The sequence below is a fragment of the Pseudophryne corroboree genome, chromosome 4, assembly GCF_028390025.1.
Source record: "Pseudophryne corroboree isolate aPseCor3 chromosome 4, aPseCor3.hap2, whole genome shotgun sequence".
NCBI classification, from domain to species: Eukaryota; Metazoa; Chordata; class Amphibia; order Anura; family Myobatrachidae; genus Pseudophryne; species Pseudophryne corroboree.
Genome location: NC_086447.1, coordinates 510869348 through 510889943, shown reverse-complemented (window position 1 = coordinate 510889943; position 20596 = coordinate 510869348). Strand labels below are relative to the sequence as shown.

The following is a 20596-nucleotide window of genomic DNA, read 5'->3' as shown; positions in this document are numbered from 1 at the left end:
TGTCCAAAGAATGCTGTTCCAGAACTTGGCTGGCTTTGTTAAAAAAATATTTCTTTTTTTGGCAAAGTCTATTCTGGCCTTTCTATTCTTGAAGCTTATGAATGATTTGTACCCTGTGTTTGCTCTTTTCTCTATGGTAGACTTGGATAGTGATATGCCTACCCCCTGCAGAGTTTTTTCCCCCCAGTTGGCTGGATATTGTGAAGGCATTTTCTTTACCATGGAAAGGATCCTGCGATCATACACCACTGTTGTCTTCCATGGACATCTAGGCCTTTTTGTATTGCTGAGCTCACCAAAGCATTCTTTTTTTCTCAAAATGTACCAAACTATTGATATGGCCACTTCTAAGGTTCCTGCTACAGTATCTCTCTGATGGATTGCTTTTGTCTTTGCAGCCATTCACTTGCATTGAGAGCTCCTTTCAATGTATGTTGTGGGTTCACAACAACAGCTCCCAAATGCAAATGCCACACTTTGAATAAACTCCAGACCTTTTGCCTGCATAATTGATAAAATAACAAAGTAACAGCCCACATCTGTTCATAATACAGCTTTTGAGTCAACTGTCCAATTACCTTTGGTCCCTTTAAAAAGAGGGGGCTACATATTAAAAAGCTGTAATTCCTAAACCTTCCTCCAATTATTAAGTGAATACCTTCAAATTAAAGATGATATTCTGCACTTTAAACCCATATTAATGATATTACTAATAAATATATATATATATATATATATATATATATAATATTCTGTACTTTGCATACTTCTTATTTGGTCATAACACTGAACTAGTTATGTATGGTACTTAGTAAACATGTTTTCTCCATAGTTGGTAGAGATGATACTGTATGTAGCCACAAAACAGGATCTAGGGTATAACAATCAAACAGGTGCTCTGTAAAATAGATAATCATCAAGGGTAGTACAGTGTCCAGTGTTGCAGCTATAATACTGTAGGGTAAAATAGTTTGGCAGGTGTTCTATTTGACAGATCTAATGAAGGATTGTTCCAGTAATGTCCCTTATGACAGATTTAATTAACTTAGGTGGAGCTCTTCAACTGTAGTTCTTGACATGTATCTCCAATGGGTGACTTTTGAGGTAAATAATGAGCATCATAATGCTATCTAGCTTATTTGCGGAACTGACCTTATAATAAAATGGGTCTCTAATTTGCGCAAGGATCTAGAGTAAGGATCCCCAACTGGTGCTCTGCGAACTTGGGTAAGACACTCCAATTGGTGTCATTCATATGAATCTAATGACCTAGAGTAAGGTTTCTGAAATGCCTTTTTCTGGTCCAAAGATGTAAAAAAAAACTAAAGAAAATCAATTTATTTCAGATTTTGGTCTATATGCCCAGCTAGCAAGGATGGGCAGTGGATATAACATCTATACCTACTACCTCATTAAAGGCTTGACACTAATCAAGAACAAAATAGGTATTAATTTGTTGTATGTTATGGTGATGCTGAATACTGTGAGTTAGGGAGTTATTTATCAAAGCTTGGAGAGAGTTACAATCGTGAGAGATAAAGTACCAGCCAATGAGCTTCTGCCTTACATGTTACAGACTGTGTTTGAAAAATGACGGGAGATGATTGGTTGGTACTTTATCTCTTCCCAAGCTATGATAAATACCCCCCTTAATGTTAGGTTTAGTATTAATAATTCTTGGTAGTGATATCTTTTTTTTCAAATGTATTTATTAAAAAATAACACACATAGTATGAATAGTATACATAACATACGTATCAACAAAGTCCACTGCAGTTACAGAAGAAAAAGTAGCAGTAAAATACATAACAATACCTGAAAAATGTCCATTTGGGAGTGGACAACAGTTGTCAGTATAACGCAACAGTAGAGTACATTGAAACTCATGATAGATTTACTTAGAAAGGTGGAGGCCCATTGGCAAGAGTTTCCATGTTGTGCCATGTAGTTAGTCTTAACACTTTGTGGACATATTCTTTGGTGGAAGTTGGTAACGTAATTAGATAGGGTAGCCAAATAGTAAAGAACTTGGAGGAACAAGACTCTGCATCTAAAGAACATTCTATCCAATCCATTTGATAAAGATAAGATAGGCGAGGTAACATGAGAGATAGGGGTATGGGTTCCTTTTGTATCCATTGTGACAAAATAGTTTTATTTTGCAGCGGCCGCAATACGAGCCCATAATAACCTTGTTCCTTTGGCTATCAAAGGAGTCTGGGGGTCAATATAATTCCAGAAAGCCAAGGCCATTGTTATTGTAAAGGAAATACCCAAGTTAATATTAATATAGACTTGTATAGCTTTCCAAAACGAATGCACCACAGAGCAAGACCAAAGACAGTGTATAATATCTGCATCAGGGGAACTACATTTAAAACAGAGAGAGTTGCCAGATACCCCCGTAAGAAACTATAGTCGGGGGGTGTAATAAGCTCTGTGTAAAATTTTTAAATACATCTCTGCATAAGATGAAAAGACCAACTGTTTATTAAGCAGAGTACACCACCAGATCACAGTCTTGAGATTAATTTTGACAAAAGTGTCTCTCCTTTTGGCTAGACCAGTACAGACCTAGCCTCCGTCTAGTATGAGAGTAAATTACGGATGTGGAATGGAGGGAATCTAGATGTTGCCGCACTAAGCCATCTAAGGGGAAAGTGAGTTCTATAGACTGTAGACGTGTCAGTATATGCATATGCATAGCAAAACTGCGTACTTGAAAATATGCAAAAAGAGGAAAATTAATAGTTGTATGTCTTTCTTTTGTTTGAGATAGAGTAAGTACCTCAGAACAGTTATCATTTAAGAACTGAAATAGAATTCGGAGTCTCTGAAGGTGCCAACCATGAACTATTACATTTGCATCCCCATTTTGGAAGGCCCATTTCCCCATTTTGGAAAGCCGGATCCGTCAACAAAGGCTGAAATAATGATTTGCCAGAGTGAGGCCTAAACATTTCCTGAGGTGAGTCCAGGCCTTGTAAGGGGCATACAGTAGTGGATTTAATCGTATTTCCCGTAGTATGGAGCAATCCGGAAAATGTAGGACCATTAACAAATCACAATGCGGTAGTAAAGCCTGTTCTAACTCCCGATTAACAAAGTTATCCCCATCTCCTATTCAATCTAAGGCGTATCTACAATTAGCTGCCAGAGTGTAATCTTCCAGGCAAGGGAGATTAACTCCTCCAAGTGAAGGTGGTTTTTTCAATTTAAATAGCCCAATATGAGGGCGTTTATTTGCCCAGATAAATTTGGTAAGGGCTTTATTTATTGTGTGTATATCATTTTTTGACAACAAAAACAGAAGCATCTGCCTGGGTAAAGCAAACTAGGGAAGGAAACCATCTTGTATAAGTCGCATCTACCCAAATAGGAGATTGGAAGATGTTGCCACCTCGCACAATCTACCAACATCTGATTGATGTAGTAAGAAAAATTCAAAGTATATAATTCAGATATATTAAAGGAAATGCGCAGACCTAAATAAATTATATAGTCACGTGCCCATTTAAATGGAAATTAATTATCCCATCCCAGCTTCGCCGCCGCACCCAAGGCCAATGCCTCTGTCTTATCAAAATTCATTAAAAAATCCAGACATCAAGTTGAAATCCCTTAGCGCGATTAGCAATGAAGGAAATGCCACTATAGGGTCACTGAAATACAATAATAGATTGTCTGTGAATGCTGAAACTTTTATATTATAAGGTCCAACTTCAATTTGGTAGTGATATCTGATAATGCCGATATTATCTTAAACCATAAAGCTATACCTTTAAACACACTTTTACCATGGAGCCGCTGCGACCGCTAGACTTAATATACCCGCTACGCACTTTGTACGCTATTTGCGTACAGAGTCCCGTACGACGTACATACTTAGCGTACACACGCCGCGCTGGGTGTACAGAGTACGCACAGCGCGCGCACACTCTTGATAAACTTTAAACCTTATTCGTGATGCAATGCAATGTTATTCTTACACTCTAAACCTTGTGCCGAAAAGCACTGTAATGATGATACACCCTAAACCTTTACGCAGCGCTGAAGGTATAAAGTACCCGCTATGCGCACACACCTTATCAATACACTTTAAAACCTTATACAGTTAAATTCGCTTTAAACCCTAGCAGGGAAATGAGGACACAACACCGTTTGTAGTTAACCGCTGGGTTCTAAGGCCACAGTGGATTATTTGAAAGGGGATAACAGTACAAGTTATACACTACAGAGCTAACAAGATAAATCTACAACAGAATAATGGCTACAGTCAATGTACATACGTGAGAATGTTCGCTTGCGCAACCCGGCCGTTCCTCTGCTTGTCAGGTAGAAAGCGTATAGAGTCTTCTGACCGGCCAGGCAACAACAGGCTTTTTATACACAACTTCCATATACAATACAATGGTCACTGTAATCCCTTTGTCTATTGGACACTGAGATCCATCTTTACATTACAGGAGAGGTCATAGGTTGATTTGAAAAGGTGGGTGATGTCTTTCTCAACTGCTCTTGTGGGTGGTATCCTCTGGATTCCCGCCGCATACATAATATATAGTAAATACAGTTTATATCTATATTCTGCACATAACTATCCGCAGGAACATGCAATCTTTCTCTAACCAACACCGGAATGTTACCCTTAAAATACGCTACAGCTGGATACTAGACATCACCTTATAACCTTTGTCTGTCCCTTCCTATCATGCAAAGGTGAATCCCTTAGTCCTGGAATCATTTAAACTGTTGATACTTGCTAATGTGGTGTAGGGGAGCTATGTGTACAAAATGCACTATTTGGGTTAAATATGTAATGTTCTGATAACCCTCTATGCGCTCACAAACTCTGCCGTAAATACCCATACCACGCGCATGATCACAGGAGCGATCCTACGCAAATTGCGGATATGTGCACGCACGGCGGAATAAGTGCACGTGCAGCGGGCATGTGTATGGGGTTAGTACATGGTGTATGCATTACAATATTTTTCGACTTTGACATATCTTAACATGATTATCAGTTGTGGGCACATGGTGTTTAAGTCCAACACTAGTTAAAAAATTTGTGTCTTGTTTGTCAAACAACATCTTAAAATAACTTTGTTTGTTAACCTGCTACAAATTAGATGTGTGTCATTGTGGTATTATTATAATAATGTAGTGCTCCTCAAACACTGGCACACATAATAATAGATTATGTTTCATTATTTTATTACCTGATTAAGTAAATGTTGAAAATGGGTGTAGTATGAGTGGCTGGCGAGCGGGATCCTGGCGGCCGGTATACCGGCGTCGGGATCTTGATTGCCGGCATGCCGGCAGCAGGGCGAGCGCAAATGAGCCCCTTGCGGGTACGGTGGCGCCGTATGCGTGCCACACTATTTATTCTCCCTCCAGGGGGTTCGTGGATCCCCAAGAGGGAGAATAGTTGTCGGTATGCCGGGTGCCGGGATTCCGGCGCCGGTATACTGAGCGCCGGGATCCCAACAGGTGCCATGCTGAATGCCACCCATTGAAAATATATTTCTCTATAAAGCAGAGCAGTATATTTGATCGTAAATCATAGTCTGTTCCTCCTTCATTCAATTTTTTTGTGCTATGTGATCATTAAATCATACTGTTAATCCATACAGTTGATAATGTACAATACACAATACATTAAGCAAAAGAATAGTAGTCACAATGGACAATTTAAAGTAAATTATCTAACCGAAATTACATAAATCAATGTATAGATTTATACATCTTAATTATAATAAGTTCCTTAATAAACATATTTTATTACATCAAAATAATGTTTCATGTATAACATCATGGGTAAAATATTAGTAGATATCAGAATTTATGTAATCAATGCAAAGCATAGTTTGATATCAGTAGAACAGATAACAAAATGATTTTTACAGAGAAACAGAAACATTATTTTTCCTTTGGACAGTTATAGAGCTGTCTGTCCTGTGTTGTCATTGTCTTAGAAATATAAAAATAGGGAGGATCAAGGACTCGGGACAACTAGAATGGTGCACTTTTGTCTTTGCACCTTTCTTTATTTTTATAATAATAATATTAAGAACTTTTTATTTACATATTGTTTACATATTAATATTTAGCTATATACTCATTATGTGCAATATAATTTCTATTTTCTGAAAGATTGGATATGTGGATTTGAACAGTGTCGGCCTTCGTTAACAATATTCTATATTTTTTATGTTATTTTCCCACAAGAAAACATTAGACATGTTAATTCAACTACTAATTTTGATTGGCAGGATGGCACAGCTTCATGTAGTTTCTTTAGAAGCAACCAAGAACCCATATTCATCCATGCTTTAGATAACTGGCCCACTAATAGAGTAACAAAGTACAAGTCAAGTGCACGATCACTCTCCGTCACATGACTCTGCCAGAAGCGACAGTCACATGACCACTGGGACTCGGAAGACACCGTTGAAGCCACTGCAGCGGTTGAAAGCAGCTAAGTCACCACTGGGTTACCAGAGATGATATGTCGAGAATCTATTATGTCGACATTTAATGTGTCTACATGATGAATGCCAACATGGCCGATGTAGACATTATGACCTTTGATTTACTATTCTATTCTTATTCAAAGCTTGGAGATAGAGGCTCACATATTTCATGATGGATTGTCTTTTATTTTTATGACTTTTCATTAATCATTGTATAAAACCAATTGTTAAATATAGGCTTTGGGGGGAATTCAACTGTCCACGATATTTGCGCAAATAAACCCCAGACTGTTTTCACAATTTTTGCGCAAGTCAATTCCAGACCTTTTTTGTGTGTGTGTTTGTGAAAAATTACCAGTTTTCATGTGAAAACCCACGGATCAAGGAAAAAGTTCTCGGATCCATGTATTTTCGTGGCTGCTACCCTAAAAACGGGCAGGTGAAAAAAAACAAACCCCTGATACTGCCAGCTTTCGGGGATACTTGGATAGCCCCAGTCCCCGAAAGATCAATTAGCTGCAGTAATTTCACACTGCTGCTAACTGAATTCTCTCTTAATGTGTAATCTGTCTTGTGTGACTACACTAAAAATACCATACCTAAGTCCATAGCATGCCTGTGAAAGGGACTTGATACAGGTAATACCAAAGAATACAAAAAAGCTTATTTAATAACATGCTATAAATGGCACAAAGGTTATGAACCTCACAATAGGCAGAACATCAGATGTCAGACTAATGGTTGTTAGGCACAGCACGTTTGCAATTTATACCTTGTCGCTAAACACACTTTACAATTTGAATTTCAGAGTCAACGGCATGACAGACAGAATAATACAAGCAGGACTAAAGAATCAATGAAATAATGATTCTCGACCCTTATCCTCTGTAGCAAAAATATTTTCCTTATTAAAATGAGGTAACTGGCTCAGTGTGACCACTAAGTTTATTTAACCTTGACATACAGAATTAAAAATACATTTGTACGCAGTGATTTCTGCCTTCCATGAATACACACAGGTGTTCTTGGGAAATTCATGGACATACATTTTGTACCGTCTTTTTTTATCCTTTTTTTTCTTCCTTTAGTGACAGAATTACACCCTGCCTATATGTAGAGACATGGAGATATAGGTAGCTGCTGTTGTGAGAGACATGGCAAAACTACGACCACCGCAGGAGGTGCAGCTATTATGGGCCCAAATCTAATTCTCTCTGCACATGTTACATCTCTCTCACCTGCAGTGCAACATGGTTTCGCCCATTAGTGTATTTTTGTTTATACTAATAAACCTGAATAAGGTCCTGTGACCATAGTTATTGACATGGGAAGTTTAGTTTTGCCAGTTCATGCATGCATTTTGGAGTGAAATCCTGGAGATGAGTACGTGATAAATAGGGTTCCCCGTACTTAGCATGGAGAAGGTTGTATTAAAGAGACCTGGCAAAAAGTTATTGCCAGCAATAGCTATCACCAGCTTTTACAGATAGACAGCAGTGTACTGTATCTGCTGCAAAAAAGCCCATTTGAAAAGGATTTTCTCTCGATAATAACACAAAGGCCCCTGAGTATTTCCCCACATGCTTCACCGTATCCTAATACTGCATCCATTCTTTTTTCCCTGTTGCCATAGCACCCTGGCTCCTTTTAGCTTAGCACAATTGCATCCTCTGAAATGTATGTGTTACCAATTACAGAGATGACCCTGCAGTAAAATCTCACTCCCCTATCTTGCATATACATGCACTAAAAAAATGTTACAGTGCATGATAATCATTGCTTTAAGGTTCTACTACTGTTATCAATTCTTGTGTCCTCCACAGTGATCAGCGATGGCTATTCCTGATGCAGAAAAACTCAATACATCCTGCGTTTAACAAGTGCAAGAAATGACAAATGACTTACCTGTATACTAATGAAAGTGGTATATTGATGTGCTTTGACAACTAAATATGTTGCTTCAATGTCTATAATGCCTAGGAACATATACTTCCACCATCTTCTTTTCAAAATTGCCAATAAGTTTTCCTCCCCTGAAATTGAAAAAAACAACAACATACATAAACATAAATTGGAATTGTAATAGCTTCCTAAAATCAAAAGGGTGCATTTGTTATCTACACAATTGTAAAACCAGTTACAGTATTTTACAGACTGAACCAACAGAAATACATACTGACAGTCAGTCCATGACTCAGTGATATCATTCATTTCTAGTAGACTGAATGTGTATAGTGCACATAGACTGTGGGTACTAAGGGAGAGATGTATCAAACATTGGAGAGAGATAAAGTATCAACCATTCAGCTTCTGTCATGTTACAGGAGCTGATTGAATGGCACTTTATCTCTCTCAAAGGTTTGATACATCTCCCCCTATGTATGCTATATACATAGTTGAGTGTCCATTGAAGTCCAGCAGGAGAGAATGAATGGCAATAGCATTTAAGCACTACTGCAGTGTAAATTTGTGTGTAGATTTCCAAAGAAAAATGCATACAGTACCTTTGCAGAGAGGCTGAACTTCGCACAAGCACCTGCAGGATTTGGGTAAAGGGAAGGTGATCTTAACAAAATACAGAGCAGACACATATTCTGATCCAGCAGCTTTTTATTTCTATTAGTAATGGCCTTAGATTGAGTCATGTAGGTATTATATTAGTCAAGTGGCTCAATGATAAACCAGGATTACTGTACCTCTATTCATTACAGGTCCCTGTATTTAGTCTGCTTTTACCAAAACGGTCTCTATAAACCGTTCTCAAGAGCGGAGTTGTGGATGCAGAGGACTGGGCGGATATGTCGCTAGGGGTAAAAGAGATTGCCACCTCCATTACCACCCAGCAGTGCCCATCATGCTTCCAAGACATTTCCAATACTGTGCATCTCGATCGCAACATCGCCTTTGTGCGTACGCTCTGTGTGAGGCAAGTGCTGTACGAGCTTTTAGCGATTTTCACACATGAAATAGCCAAAATTTGCTCGATTAATGTACATGAACATCAACTATGCCTGCGGCCCAGAATCAGGCCCATAAATGTATGATGCTACTTGCGAGAAAACTCCACCCCTACCACCATGACTGAGAGACGGAACTGATAATAAACATCCCTCAAACTTGGCACCACAGGATACAACAGAGTAATAGTCTTTCTCCACTACTCAGATACACACTCTCCTATTCCCATGGTTCACAGCCCTTCCTTTCACCACTGATTCCAACCATCACTCACAAAAAAAAGGTATTTCAAAAGGCATTCAATGTGATTTTATAATGTTCTTGTTCAACAAGCAAACTAAGTTCTGTTCTCTCTGTGCATTCATCCAACACAATGAGGCCTGTTCATTAATTGTTTGCCTTACCTCCGTACCATTTGCTGGCACTATTAATATTATTATTATTATACATTTCTGGCTACACTGTGAAAATATAGTTTTCTTATTAATGATGTCACTGCCTACATTAGAAGATAACACATCTAGGGGTATATTTACCAAAGTATGGGTTTATAGCAGTGGAGATGCTGCCTATAGCAACCAATCAGTTTCTAGCTATTATCTTCTAGAAGGTATTAGAAAATTACAAGAAGAATCTGATTAGTTGTTATGGATAATGGAGGTAATTCTGAGTTGATCGCAGCAGCAAGAAAGTTAGCAATTGGGCAAAACCATGTGCACTGCAGGTGTGGCAGATATAACATTTGCAGAGAGAGTTAGATTTGGGTGGGTTATTTTGTTTCTGTGCAGGGTCAATACTGGCTGCTTTATTTTTACACTGCAAATTAGATTGCAGTTTGAACACACCACACCCAAATCTAACTCTCTCTGCAAATGTTATATCTGCCCCCCCTGCAGTGCACATGGTTTTGCCCAATTGCTAAAAAATTTCCTGCTGCGATCAACTTGGAATTACCCCCAATATCTCCACTTCTATAAACCCACACTTTAGTAAATATACCCCCTAGTGCTAGGTAAGACTTTGCTGATTAGGGGCCTAATTCAGCTTGGATCATTATTGAGACATAAATTGCACTTTTCTCAATCCTGCTTCTGCTAAAAATTGCATGTGAAGAGCCGCACAGAAAAGTAAAAGATGCCTACCAATGCAATTGCAGAATTGCGATGCATATGCGGAAATCGCGTACCATCGACAAATGTGGTTGACCCAGGACTACTCAGAATAATGAGAATGCAGTCGCATCAGCGCCATGTTTTTAGTCACAATCCATTGCAACTGACGTCAGGTACATGCCTGCGTTTTTCCAACCACTCCCCACAAACACCATGTTTACACCCATGAATGGTCAATTCCTATCAATTACATTGCAATCGCATTTCACTAAATTGTGATCGCAATTTAGCCTTTGCGCACACACAATGCATTTGCAGCACATACACAGTCTGTCAATAATCGCCCGATTTGTGATTTTGCTACTTTTTATGTTAGTTTGTACTAACAGTAAAAATAAGTCAGATATTGCTTTGAATTTTGACAACAGCTGGTGTCCTCCATATTGGTTGCTGTGTGTTTATTTATATATATGTTAAACTTAAATACCAGTACAGGCAATAACATGCTGACCTTGATGTGTCTAGGCGTATTATTTATCAGATACATTCTGTCTGGTCTGAAACACCATGCAACTCCAGCTTCACTACTCACAAAAGACACATACTGTGTATTTCACAAAACTGGGAATTGTTAAAATGACATAATGTAGCCAAGAGCTGCAAAGTGCAATCAGAGGAAAGTTCTGTGGATAAATACTGCGGTCTACAATTCTCAGGGTTCTTGTTATGTGGCACACTGACAAATTATGGGACAGTTCCTTTACTGCATTTTTCAGAATATTCCATGTTTGTGTTGCTGGGTATTTAATCCATTGTCAGATGCCAAACTCACCCTGAGGCAACGCAGGCAGGTGCCTTCTGCTGTGCCTTAATACTGCAGTCATGTAGTCGTCATGCCACAAGCCCTTGGGCACACCCAATCTGCACAAGCTTTTCTTCCATGTCACTGACCATTGCACAGCTCTCTGTTTAGAACTTCACTAGGTTGACAGGATCACCTTCTGCAGTCACACTGTATGTATGGCATGAAAAAGTAACTTTCCCAATTGAAACAGGCTGCTTATAATAATATAAGTGCTCTCTACTTCAGACATAACTAGAAAATATGGCACAACACACTTCAGACCCAATTAAGAAGCCACAGCATATGTCAGTATGTTGTTTTCAAATATAATTCAGCAACAATCTGTCTGAATATATGCAGGAGGACAGTAATGTAACCACGCAGAGTGTATTCACTAGAATCACTGCCTACTAATGATATAAGAAGCATATAATTGTTACACAGAGGCAAGATAACCAGGGTTAGGGCCGAGGGACGAGACTAGTATTTTCGTCACCCGGGGCAAGGAAGTTATTTGGCGCCCCCTCGAAAACAAGAAAAAAAATACAAACAAACCCTGTCAGACTAACATAATCAGATTATGAAAAATGTAGTAAAAAAGGGGAACTATTGGACAATATTCCCCTATGTGCCCCAAATGCCCTAAGTGTCACATGCCTCTCCCTCAGCATGTTCCACTACATGCCCCCCCTTTATGTCCCCATTGCACTATATCATAACACTTCATCACTGCACTACATTCCCCTATCCACTGCACTACATCACTATACTACATCCTCTACATGCTGAACTAAATCACTACACTTCATGCTCCTATACACTGCACTACATACCCTATAAACTACATGCCCCTATATACTGCAATACATTACTACACTACATACCCTATAAACTACACCAAATCCCCCCATCTGGTAGGCAAAGCGGAGGTTGATACTGCTAACTGGGAGCACAGTGCCGATAATAAAGTCTGTCTTTAAACTCACCACAAAGCTGCTGTAGTGTTACTCGGTGAGAGTTGGAGGTTATTTTCGTAACATCGGTTACTGCATCTGTTAACAAACAAAAGCCTGGGGCTGCATGTCATCTCAATGTGGTGTAGCCTGCAGCTTGTTATCGGTTGGTGCTGGGCAGGCAGCCGGGATCATAGCCTGCTGAAAAACACAGCACCAACAGCTCGCTTCTATAGCTTGCACGGTGCACCGCACACTAGTTGCTGCACTGCATGGCAAAGAAGAGAGTTTAAGACAGTATCCGGCATAGGATAGATCCCAGGTACTGGAGCTCCCTCACACAGTGTCGGAGCCAGCTGCAAGCAGTCAGGTGAGTCAGAGACACTGCCCCGGGAGCCGTCTGCTGTCTCACTGGAGCAGCACAGCACTGCCGGTAAAAAAAATGAAAAAAGTGTGCTCCTCTGTAACTCCTCGGCGCCCCCTCAAATCCTGCTCCCGTAGCCCCACTCCCTAGTTGCAGCCCTGGTTAGGCTTCTCATATACAGTATTTTCCAAAGTAATCTATTTTTTTTTAATATAGAAAGATTCTACAGTGGAGGCCTCTTGAATTATGTGAATTCCATATAGTTAGGGCTGCAAAGCACAAGCTCTACCCCCAAATGTAGTAAGGGAAATTCTAGGTACTGTTAATAGTCCTTCATCTGCAGGTGGCAGTGGGGTTGTAGGCCTCAGAAGCTGCTTCATGCACCTTGTTCCCTGGTTATACAGTATATGGCTTTGAAAGTCAGATACTGCTTTGAAATAGATTTCCCATTAAAAGGGGGGTACACCAATGTGTGCTGAGCGATCTAGCACAGACCGCTCGGCTCATATCTCTCCCCCGCTCAGCAATCAGCGCGATGTGTGCTGAGCGAGGGGGGGAGCTCACTTCACCCAACGGTGAAATGAGTGATGTGCTAGATTATGCTGCATGCAGGCCAATCTAGAACCGGTGATAGCAACGCGCGGAGCCGTGCATCGTTATCGCTATGGGGCATACACACAGAGATGTGTGCTTCATTTCTAAGCAATCTGGTCAGATTGCTTAGAATTTAAGCACACATCGCAACTTGAGTACCCCCCTTTACTGGCAGCCAGTGGAGGGAGTAGAGAATGGGTGTTGTGTGGCTGGAATAGGGTTGGGTGGTTAATAGCCTGGCGGCTGAGTTTCGTACCAGCTGTAAGTGGCGCACATGTTTTGCAGGAGACCCAGGTAGCGGGCACTGCAGTAGTGATACAAATGAATGGATGACTGGATAGATCTTCTGAGTGATAAAGAAAGAAATGTGTTGGGAGACAAGTGATGCACAGGAGTCTCTGCCATAGTTATGCTGCAAATGTACTGAAGTTAATTAGATGAAGGTTGGTTCTGGTTCCACTCAATTCAAAATTGGTTACTCACAGACATCTGGGAATAAACAATCCAAAACTGTGGTGTTCTAGAGTTGTATAAAAAATAGGTGAAACGGTAACTAAATAAAAATAATTAATTAAATAAAATCTAGTGTTGATAATGTACGCTGCTGCTAGGAGGCTGTGTCCTCCACACTGTACAATAGAAGAAAGCTAAGGAGGCAGCGCTCAGATCACTAACACTTGAATCAATAACCACAGTTACTGTTACTTATGTAAAAGCAAAATAGACATTTTTATCTAGTTCTCAAGAAATCTATATTAATAGGTGCAACACTTTTAAGTTATTTATTCAATACTTTATGATCATTGATAACCAGGTTTTAAGGATTGACAGGACTTTAATATTGTTTTTTACTGATATTGCTGTGCCGACACTGTTACTCTTCTATACTAACAGGCACCAGTGCCGCGAGACTTGAGGATCCAGCAGTGCAGTTGCAAGAGTTATTGGGATCATGCATACCCTGCAAGCAGAGGGTACATGCAACCGATCACAGGACTGTTACTACCACAGGTATCCCCAGGCTCATAGACAGTGCCGGATTAAACCCTGTGCAGGCCCCTAGGCAGGCAATATCTCTGGGCCCCCCTCACAGATTATCTATTAATATGTTTTTTAATTTTATTTACAGTCTACAATCTTGAAACTGTCATATGAATCTGATGTCTATGGTTTATGTACTTTAAGATGTTAATGGGTACATCACATTAACACAGTATTTTCTCTAAAGAGTCTTTAATGTAAAGTTTTTGTTTCCTAGAGTTGATTCACTGTTTCTATCTTTGGAAACAATTTAAGATTTAACAAAGCTTGATTGTAATTTTCTTTCAATATCAAAACAATATTATTTTGATCCGTTGTTGCGGGTCCCCTAAAAGGCACGGGTCCCATAGGCCGAAGCCTACTCTGCCTATTTGGTAATCTGGTACTGCTAATAGAGAGCTATCTCTTTGGCAATGTTTCACTGGCAACTTTCCCCTCTTGCTCCTAAGTTAATTGACCCCTTTCACTTTGGCAACATTTTATTAGTGAATACTTGCTTTGCTTTGGTAAAATCCTACTGACATTGACATAATAATCAATAATAATAATTTGATTAATAGCATTCTTTCTCCAATAGGATGCTAGTTGCTTCTAAATGTGTCCACTTTAATACATTAATGTAGCACAGGTAATAGTCATTAAAATTCAAGGCTATGAAAACAGATATAGCTTATTAGAAAAGTAATTGCCCCATGACAAAGCTTTTGTTGGCAATTAGAACCAAAGTCTTTACTTCATTGTACACTCTGTAGGCAGTGTCCTGATCTATGGGAATTACAGCATAAATGTTTCAACAGTATTGACTTTACAGTCACTCATGAAGAATGATACAGGTTCCAAACATTCAATCAGCCACCTCTCTCCTGTGACTGTATACACAACCTGCTCATTTGTTCCAACAAAATGACCACACTATATGCATGTAATGTGTTAGGCTGCAGATGGCTATCTTCTTATTCTGGCAGGATTGAGAGCTGTGTAGCTTAGTGGTGCAGAGTTAATTCTAATGAGATTCGGCTGTAGAAATAACAAGCACCTGCTCGGAGTTTGACATAATGGATGCTGTCCAAGACAGTGTTTACTGAAGAACGTGGTGCATGTTAAAAGAAAAGCAGACTGTTACTGTTCAGTATTAGGCATCATCCTCAGCCTTCTCCTTCCATCAGGATCTAAAGGAACACTTTTCACTAATAGAACTGAACAATGGTCTTTAAAAATGATTTCACAAAGAGCAATGTTTCAGTATTCTACTTCAAGCACAGTTAAATGCTAAAGGATAGTATATGGAAAGTAGTATATCTGGCCCTACATGTGCAATAATGAATGATAGAGAAATGATGCTAGTTAAAATGCAGATGAAACCCTGTACTTTGTCCGGGATACGGTGAGTCGGGTCAGAATACTGACAACAGTCGGGTCACAATACTGACAACAGTCGGGTCAGAATACTGACAATGGGTTGCCGACGGTCCAAATACCGCTGGATACCGACAGTAAGTATGGGCTATTAAGGTTAGGCATTAGGGGGAGGGTTATGCTGCAGGGATGGGGGAGGTTAGGGTTAGGCTGCAGGAGGGGGCGGTTAGGGTTAGGCATAGGGAGGGGTGGGTTAGGGGTACCCATGCTGATTTTGACTGTAGGTATGCCGCTGTCAGCATCCTGATCATCAGGATACTGAATACTAGAATTTCGTACCCAACCCCTTTGTCATTGTTTATCACAACCTTAGAAACACACTCATTAACACACTCATTAAGATGTCTCAAAGTTTCCCTTCAGCATAGTGCATGTACTTTAATTACACAGAGCACCATGATATTTTACGGATTGTTATGCTTCTGAACACTGCAAGCGACAAAAAATACTAGCAGATGAAGTTTACACTGACTGGCATAGACAACAAGGGCCAAAGGATGCAGAGGGAGCCATCTATGCAAATCGGATCTCTTTCCTATAGGAATGAGCAGAGCTCAGATGACATTGGTGTCTGCAGTCAAGCTTCATGAATTTCCAGTGTATAAGGACAGCATGTAACATCGCAACTGTGCTGTATGCTGAAGAGATCCGTAAAATCTCCTGAGTGGCAACAATGCTGAGTGGGTCTACTATTGGCGCATCTGTAACGGACCAAGATCATAAGCTTGTGAAGAGGGCCTTCCTACCTCTATGACTATCTGTTATTACCCACTTTTGTTTTATCACTGATGACAGCAATTGTAAAGCGCTACATAATTTGATGCGCTATATAAGAAACTGTTAATTAATAAATAAATAAAAAGGCATCAAAAGCTTTAATAAATATCACCTACGCATAGAAGGTTTAACGCTACATTTACAAATCCCCTCCATATGTTGACTTGAATGTGCACATATCCCTTTATACTGTAGACCACAAAAGCACCACGGAATAGCTAATAGCAAAAGAAAGTAAATCCCCAAAAAGTTTTTTGAATACATCAACAGCAAAAGATTACAGAAGGAGAGTATAGGCCTTTAAAAGGCAAGCTGGGCGCCCTAATCAAAAACAATAATGACATAGCGGAAAAATTAAACAAGTTTTTCTCATCTGTATTCACTAGAGAGGACAAGATGGAGGGTTAACGCATAACCTCAGAAATGGTAATGTCCCAGTACTAAATGCTTATTTAAGTGAGGAAGTAGTCTGTGACCGATTTAAAAAAAAAATAAGATTAATAAGTCACCTGGTCCCGACAGAATTCACCCAAGGGTTCTCATGGAGCTACACCAACTAGCAAGAATCCTGTATTTTATTTTCAATGACTCACTTACATTAGGCATGGCTCCCAAAGACTGGCGTATAGCGGAAGTAGTGCCGTTATTCAAAAAGGGAAGTAAATCTGAAACAGGTAATTACAGATGAGTAAGTCTTACATCTATAGTGGGGAAAGTACTGGAAGGTATTTTAAGGGAGAGAATACAGGATTACCTTGAAGCCAATAAGGTTATTAATAGGAATCAACATGGATTTGTGAAGCATAGATCATGTCAATCTAACTTAATAGGCTTTTATGAAACAGTTAATGCAAACCTATATCAGGAAAAAGAAGTGGATGTAATCTTTTTAGACTCTGCTAAAGCATTCGATACGATACCCCACATGGGACTTATCTATACATTACAAGAACTGGGGCTAGGAAACACAATATGCACTTGGGTTAGAAATTTGTTGGATTATAGGGAGCAGCGAGTGGTGGTAAATGGAACTTTTTCTAAATGGACTGAAGTACTAAGTGGTGTGCCACAAGGGTCAATACTTGGACCACTTTTGTTCAACATTTTCATAAATGACCTTTAAGTATGTTTAGAGAGCATGGTGTCTATTTTTGCAGATGATACCAAATTGTGCAAGGTTTTAAACTCGGAGGGGGATACTGAGTCTCTTCAGGATGACTTATTTAAACTGGAAGCATGGGCAGCAATATAGAGAATGCGGTTCAACATAGACAAATGTAAGATAATGCACTTTGGTAGCAAGAACAAAAATACTACCTTCATACTAAATGTGGAAAAACTAGGGGATTCTGTACTGGGAAAAAATGTAGGTGTTCACATAGATAACAAATTTAGCCGCAGTATCCAAACTAGGAATGCAGCAAACAAAGCAAACAAGGTATTAGCATGCATAAAGTGGGGAATTGATGCAAGGGATGAGAATGTTATACTCCCATTATACAGTATAAATCACTAGTGAGGCCACATCTTGAATACTGTGCACAATTATGGGCACCATACTACAAAAAGGATATCCTGGAACTTGAAAGGGTTTAGAGACGGGTGACCAAATTGATTAACGGGATGGAGACGCTCGAATACAAGGATAGGCTTGCTAGGCTAGGGATGTTTATGTCACAACTGAGGGCCTGAGCTGACGGGAGGCAGCCTCAGTTGTAGGGGCTGAGATGTACCGGAACCTGGGAGGTTGTATCAGACCCCTGGACATGTAAGTAACATAAATAATAACTGCCCGAAGGCGTGACCACGACAACTTGGATAAAAGTCAATGATGTTTATTATGACAACTCCGCAACACAGCAGCAGTAAAAGAAAACGTAAAAGTCAGCAAAGAATAAATACAGTTCCTGGGTACTACAGGATGGCAGGAGCCACAGGGCACTGGTAGTGTGAGATAGTTCTTATGATCTTCTAGATGGAAAGTCCTTACCAGGCCCGACTGTAGCAATGGAGATAACCCAGGATTGTGCCAGCTGGTGTTCCAGGAAAAGCTGGGTTGCTGAAGATAAAACAGCTGCTGTGGATACTGGCTGGAACCAGACTGTTGTTAGCACGGAGTGGATACTGGCTGGAACCAGTTAAATAATAAATGAACTTGGGAGCGATGAAATATGAACTGAAATGTAGAACTTGAGAGCGGAGAAATAATAATACCGGTGGAGAGTGGTAAAGTGTAGAAAGGACACCGGCCCTTTAAGGGAAGCTGTACTCTGCTGGAAGCTGAGCTGGAAGCAGGTAATGTTGTAGCTGGAAACAGATGAATCCACAATGGATTGGAGAGAGTCAGGCTACACCGCAGGTGGAATGCTGGTGCGGGTCTCTATGGTGGAAGTCTTGAGACAGGAGCTGGAACCTGGAAGACAATCACAGGAGAGAGACAAACAGGAACTAGGTTTGACAACCAAAGCACTGACGCCTTCCTTGCTCAGGCACAGTGTATTTATACCTGCAGCAAGGAAGGGATTGGCTAGGCAATTATGCAGATTATCAATACTGAGAACAGATTGGTGGAAATGATCAGCTGACAGAATCCAAGATGGCTGCGCCCATGCAGACACTTGGAGGGAAGTTTGGTTTGTAATCCATGTGGTAATGAAAACAGTAATGGCGGCGCCGGCCACCGGAGACAGGAGGCGCCAGGCTGACAGATGCACATCCAACCACGCGGACACAGCGGAGGCCGCGGCTGACGTAATCGCCACTCAGACACTCTGCATGCAGAAGTTCAGGGACGGCGGCGGAGGCCGCGGGAGACGCCATGCCAGGTGTAATATGGCGTTTACTGTGACAGCGTCCCAGAGTGACAGGAGAGGATACAGGAATGTACACATCAGGATAACAGATGGGATCCGGTCCTGGAGCGCTGAGCCAGCCTTAGGAGGCATCTGATGGGTAAGAAATGGCGTCCAGATACCCGGATCGTGACAGCACCCCCCCCTTTAGGAGTGGCCCCAGGACACTTCTTTGGCTTTTGAGGAAACTTGGAATGGAATCTCCGGACCAAGGCAGGAGCATGGACATCAGAAGCATTGGTCCATGAACGTTCCTCAGGACCATAACCCTTCCAGTCAATAAGATATTGTAGTTGACCGTAACGGTGACGTGAGTCCAGGATCTTGGCCACTTCATACTCAACGCCTCGTTGAGTTTGGACTTTCGGAGTTGGAGGAAGTGAGGAATGAAACCGATTCAAGATCAGCGGTTTCAACAGGGAAACATGGAATGTCCTGGGTATTTTTAAGAAGGGAGGCAACTGGAGTCTGTAAGCAACAGGATTGATGACTTGTTCAATCTTGAAAGGACCGATATAGCGAGGTGCAAACTTCATACTGGGAACTCTTAACCTCAAATTCTTCGTGGATAACCATACCCGATCACCCACCTTGAGAGCAGGAACTGGTCGACGCTTCTTATCCGCAAACTTCTTGTACCTGAACGGTGCCTTGAGCAGAGCTGATCGTACGCTCTTCCAGATATTGGCAAACTGATGCAAGGTGATATCCACTGCGGGAACAGAAGTTGCTGGAAGCGGTTGGAACTCAGGGACTTTAGGGTGGAATCCAAAGTTAGTGAAGAATGGTGTTGAAGCAGATGAAGAATGATACTGGTTGTTATGACAGAACTCGGCCCAGGGAAGTAATTGAACCCAGTCATCTTGAGAGGAGGACACATAGATGCGGAGGAAGGCCTCCAAGTCCTGATTCACCCTCTCGGTTTGACCATTGGTCTGAGGATGGTAAGCCGTGGAAAACTTTAGCTTGACTTGGAGGACTTGACATAAACTTCGCCAGAATTTGGCTGTGAATTGAACTCCTCGATCAGAGATAATTTCTTCAGGAAGACCGTGGAGTCGGAAGATCTCTTGTATGAATACTTGAGCCAACTTGGAAGCTGACGGAAGACCGGTGAGAGGAATGAAGTGTACCATCTTGGTGAACCGGTCAACTACCACCCAGATGGTATTGAACTTGTTGCACATGGGTAAGTCTGTAATGAAA

The 20596-nt window shown here is 40.7% G+C and overlaps 1 protein-coding gene across 1 annotated transcript in view; it reads right to left on the bottom strand.

The window, feature by feature from the left end:
- Window positions 1-20596, bottom strand: part of SLC35F1 (solute carrier family 35 member F1) — a 527849-nt gene that overhangs the window by 104832 nt on the left and 402421 nt on the right. The window contains exon 3 of the mRNA XM_063917217.1: window positions 8385-8512. Within this exon, the coding sequence (XP_063773287.1) occupies window positions 8385-8512 (128 nt within the window). The remainder of the gene's footprint in view (window positions 1-8384; window positions 8513-20596) is intronic.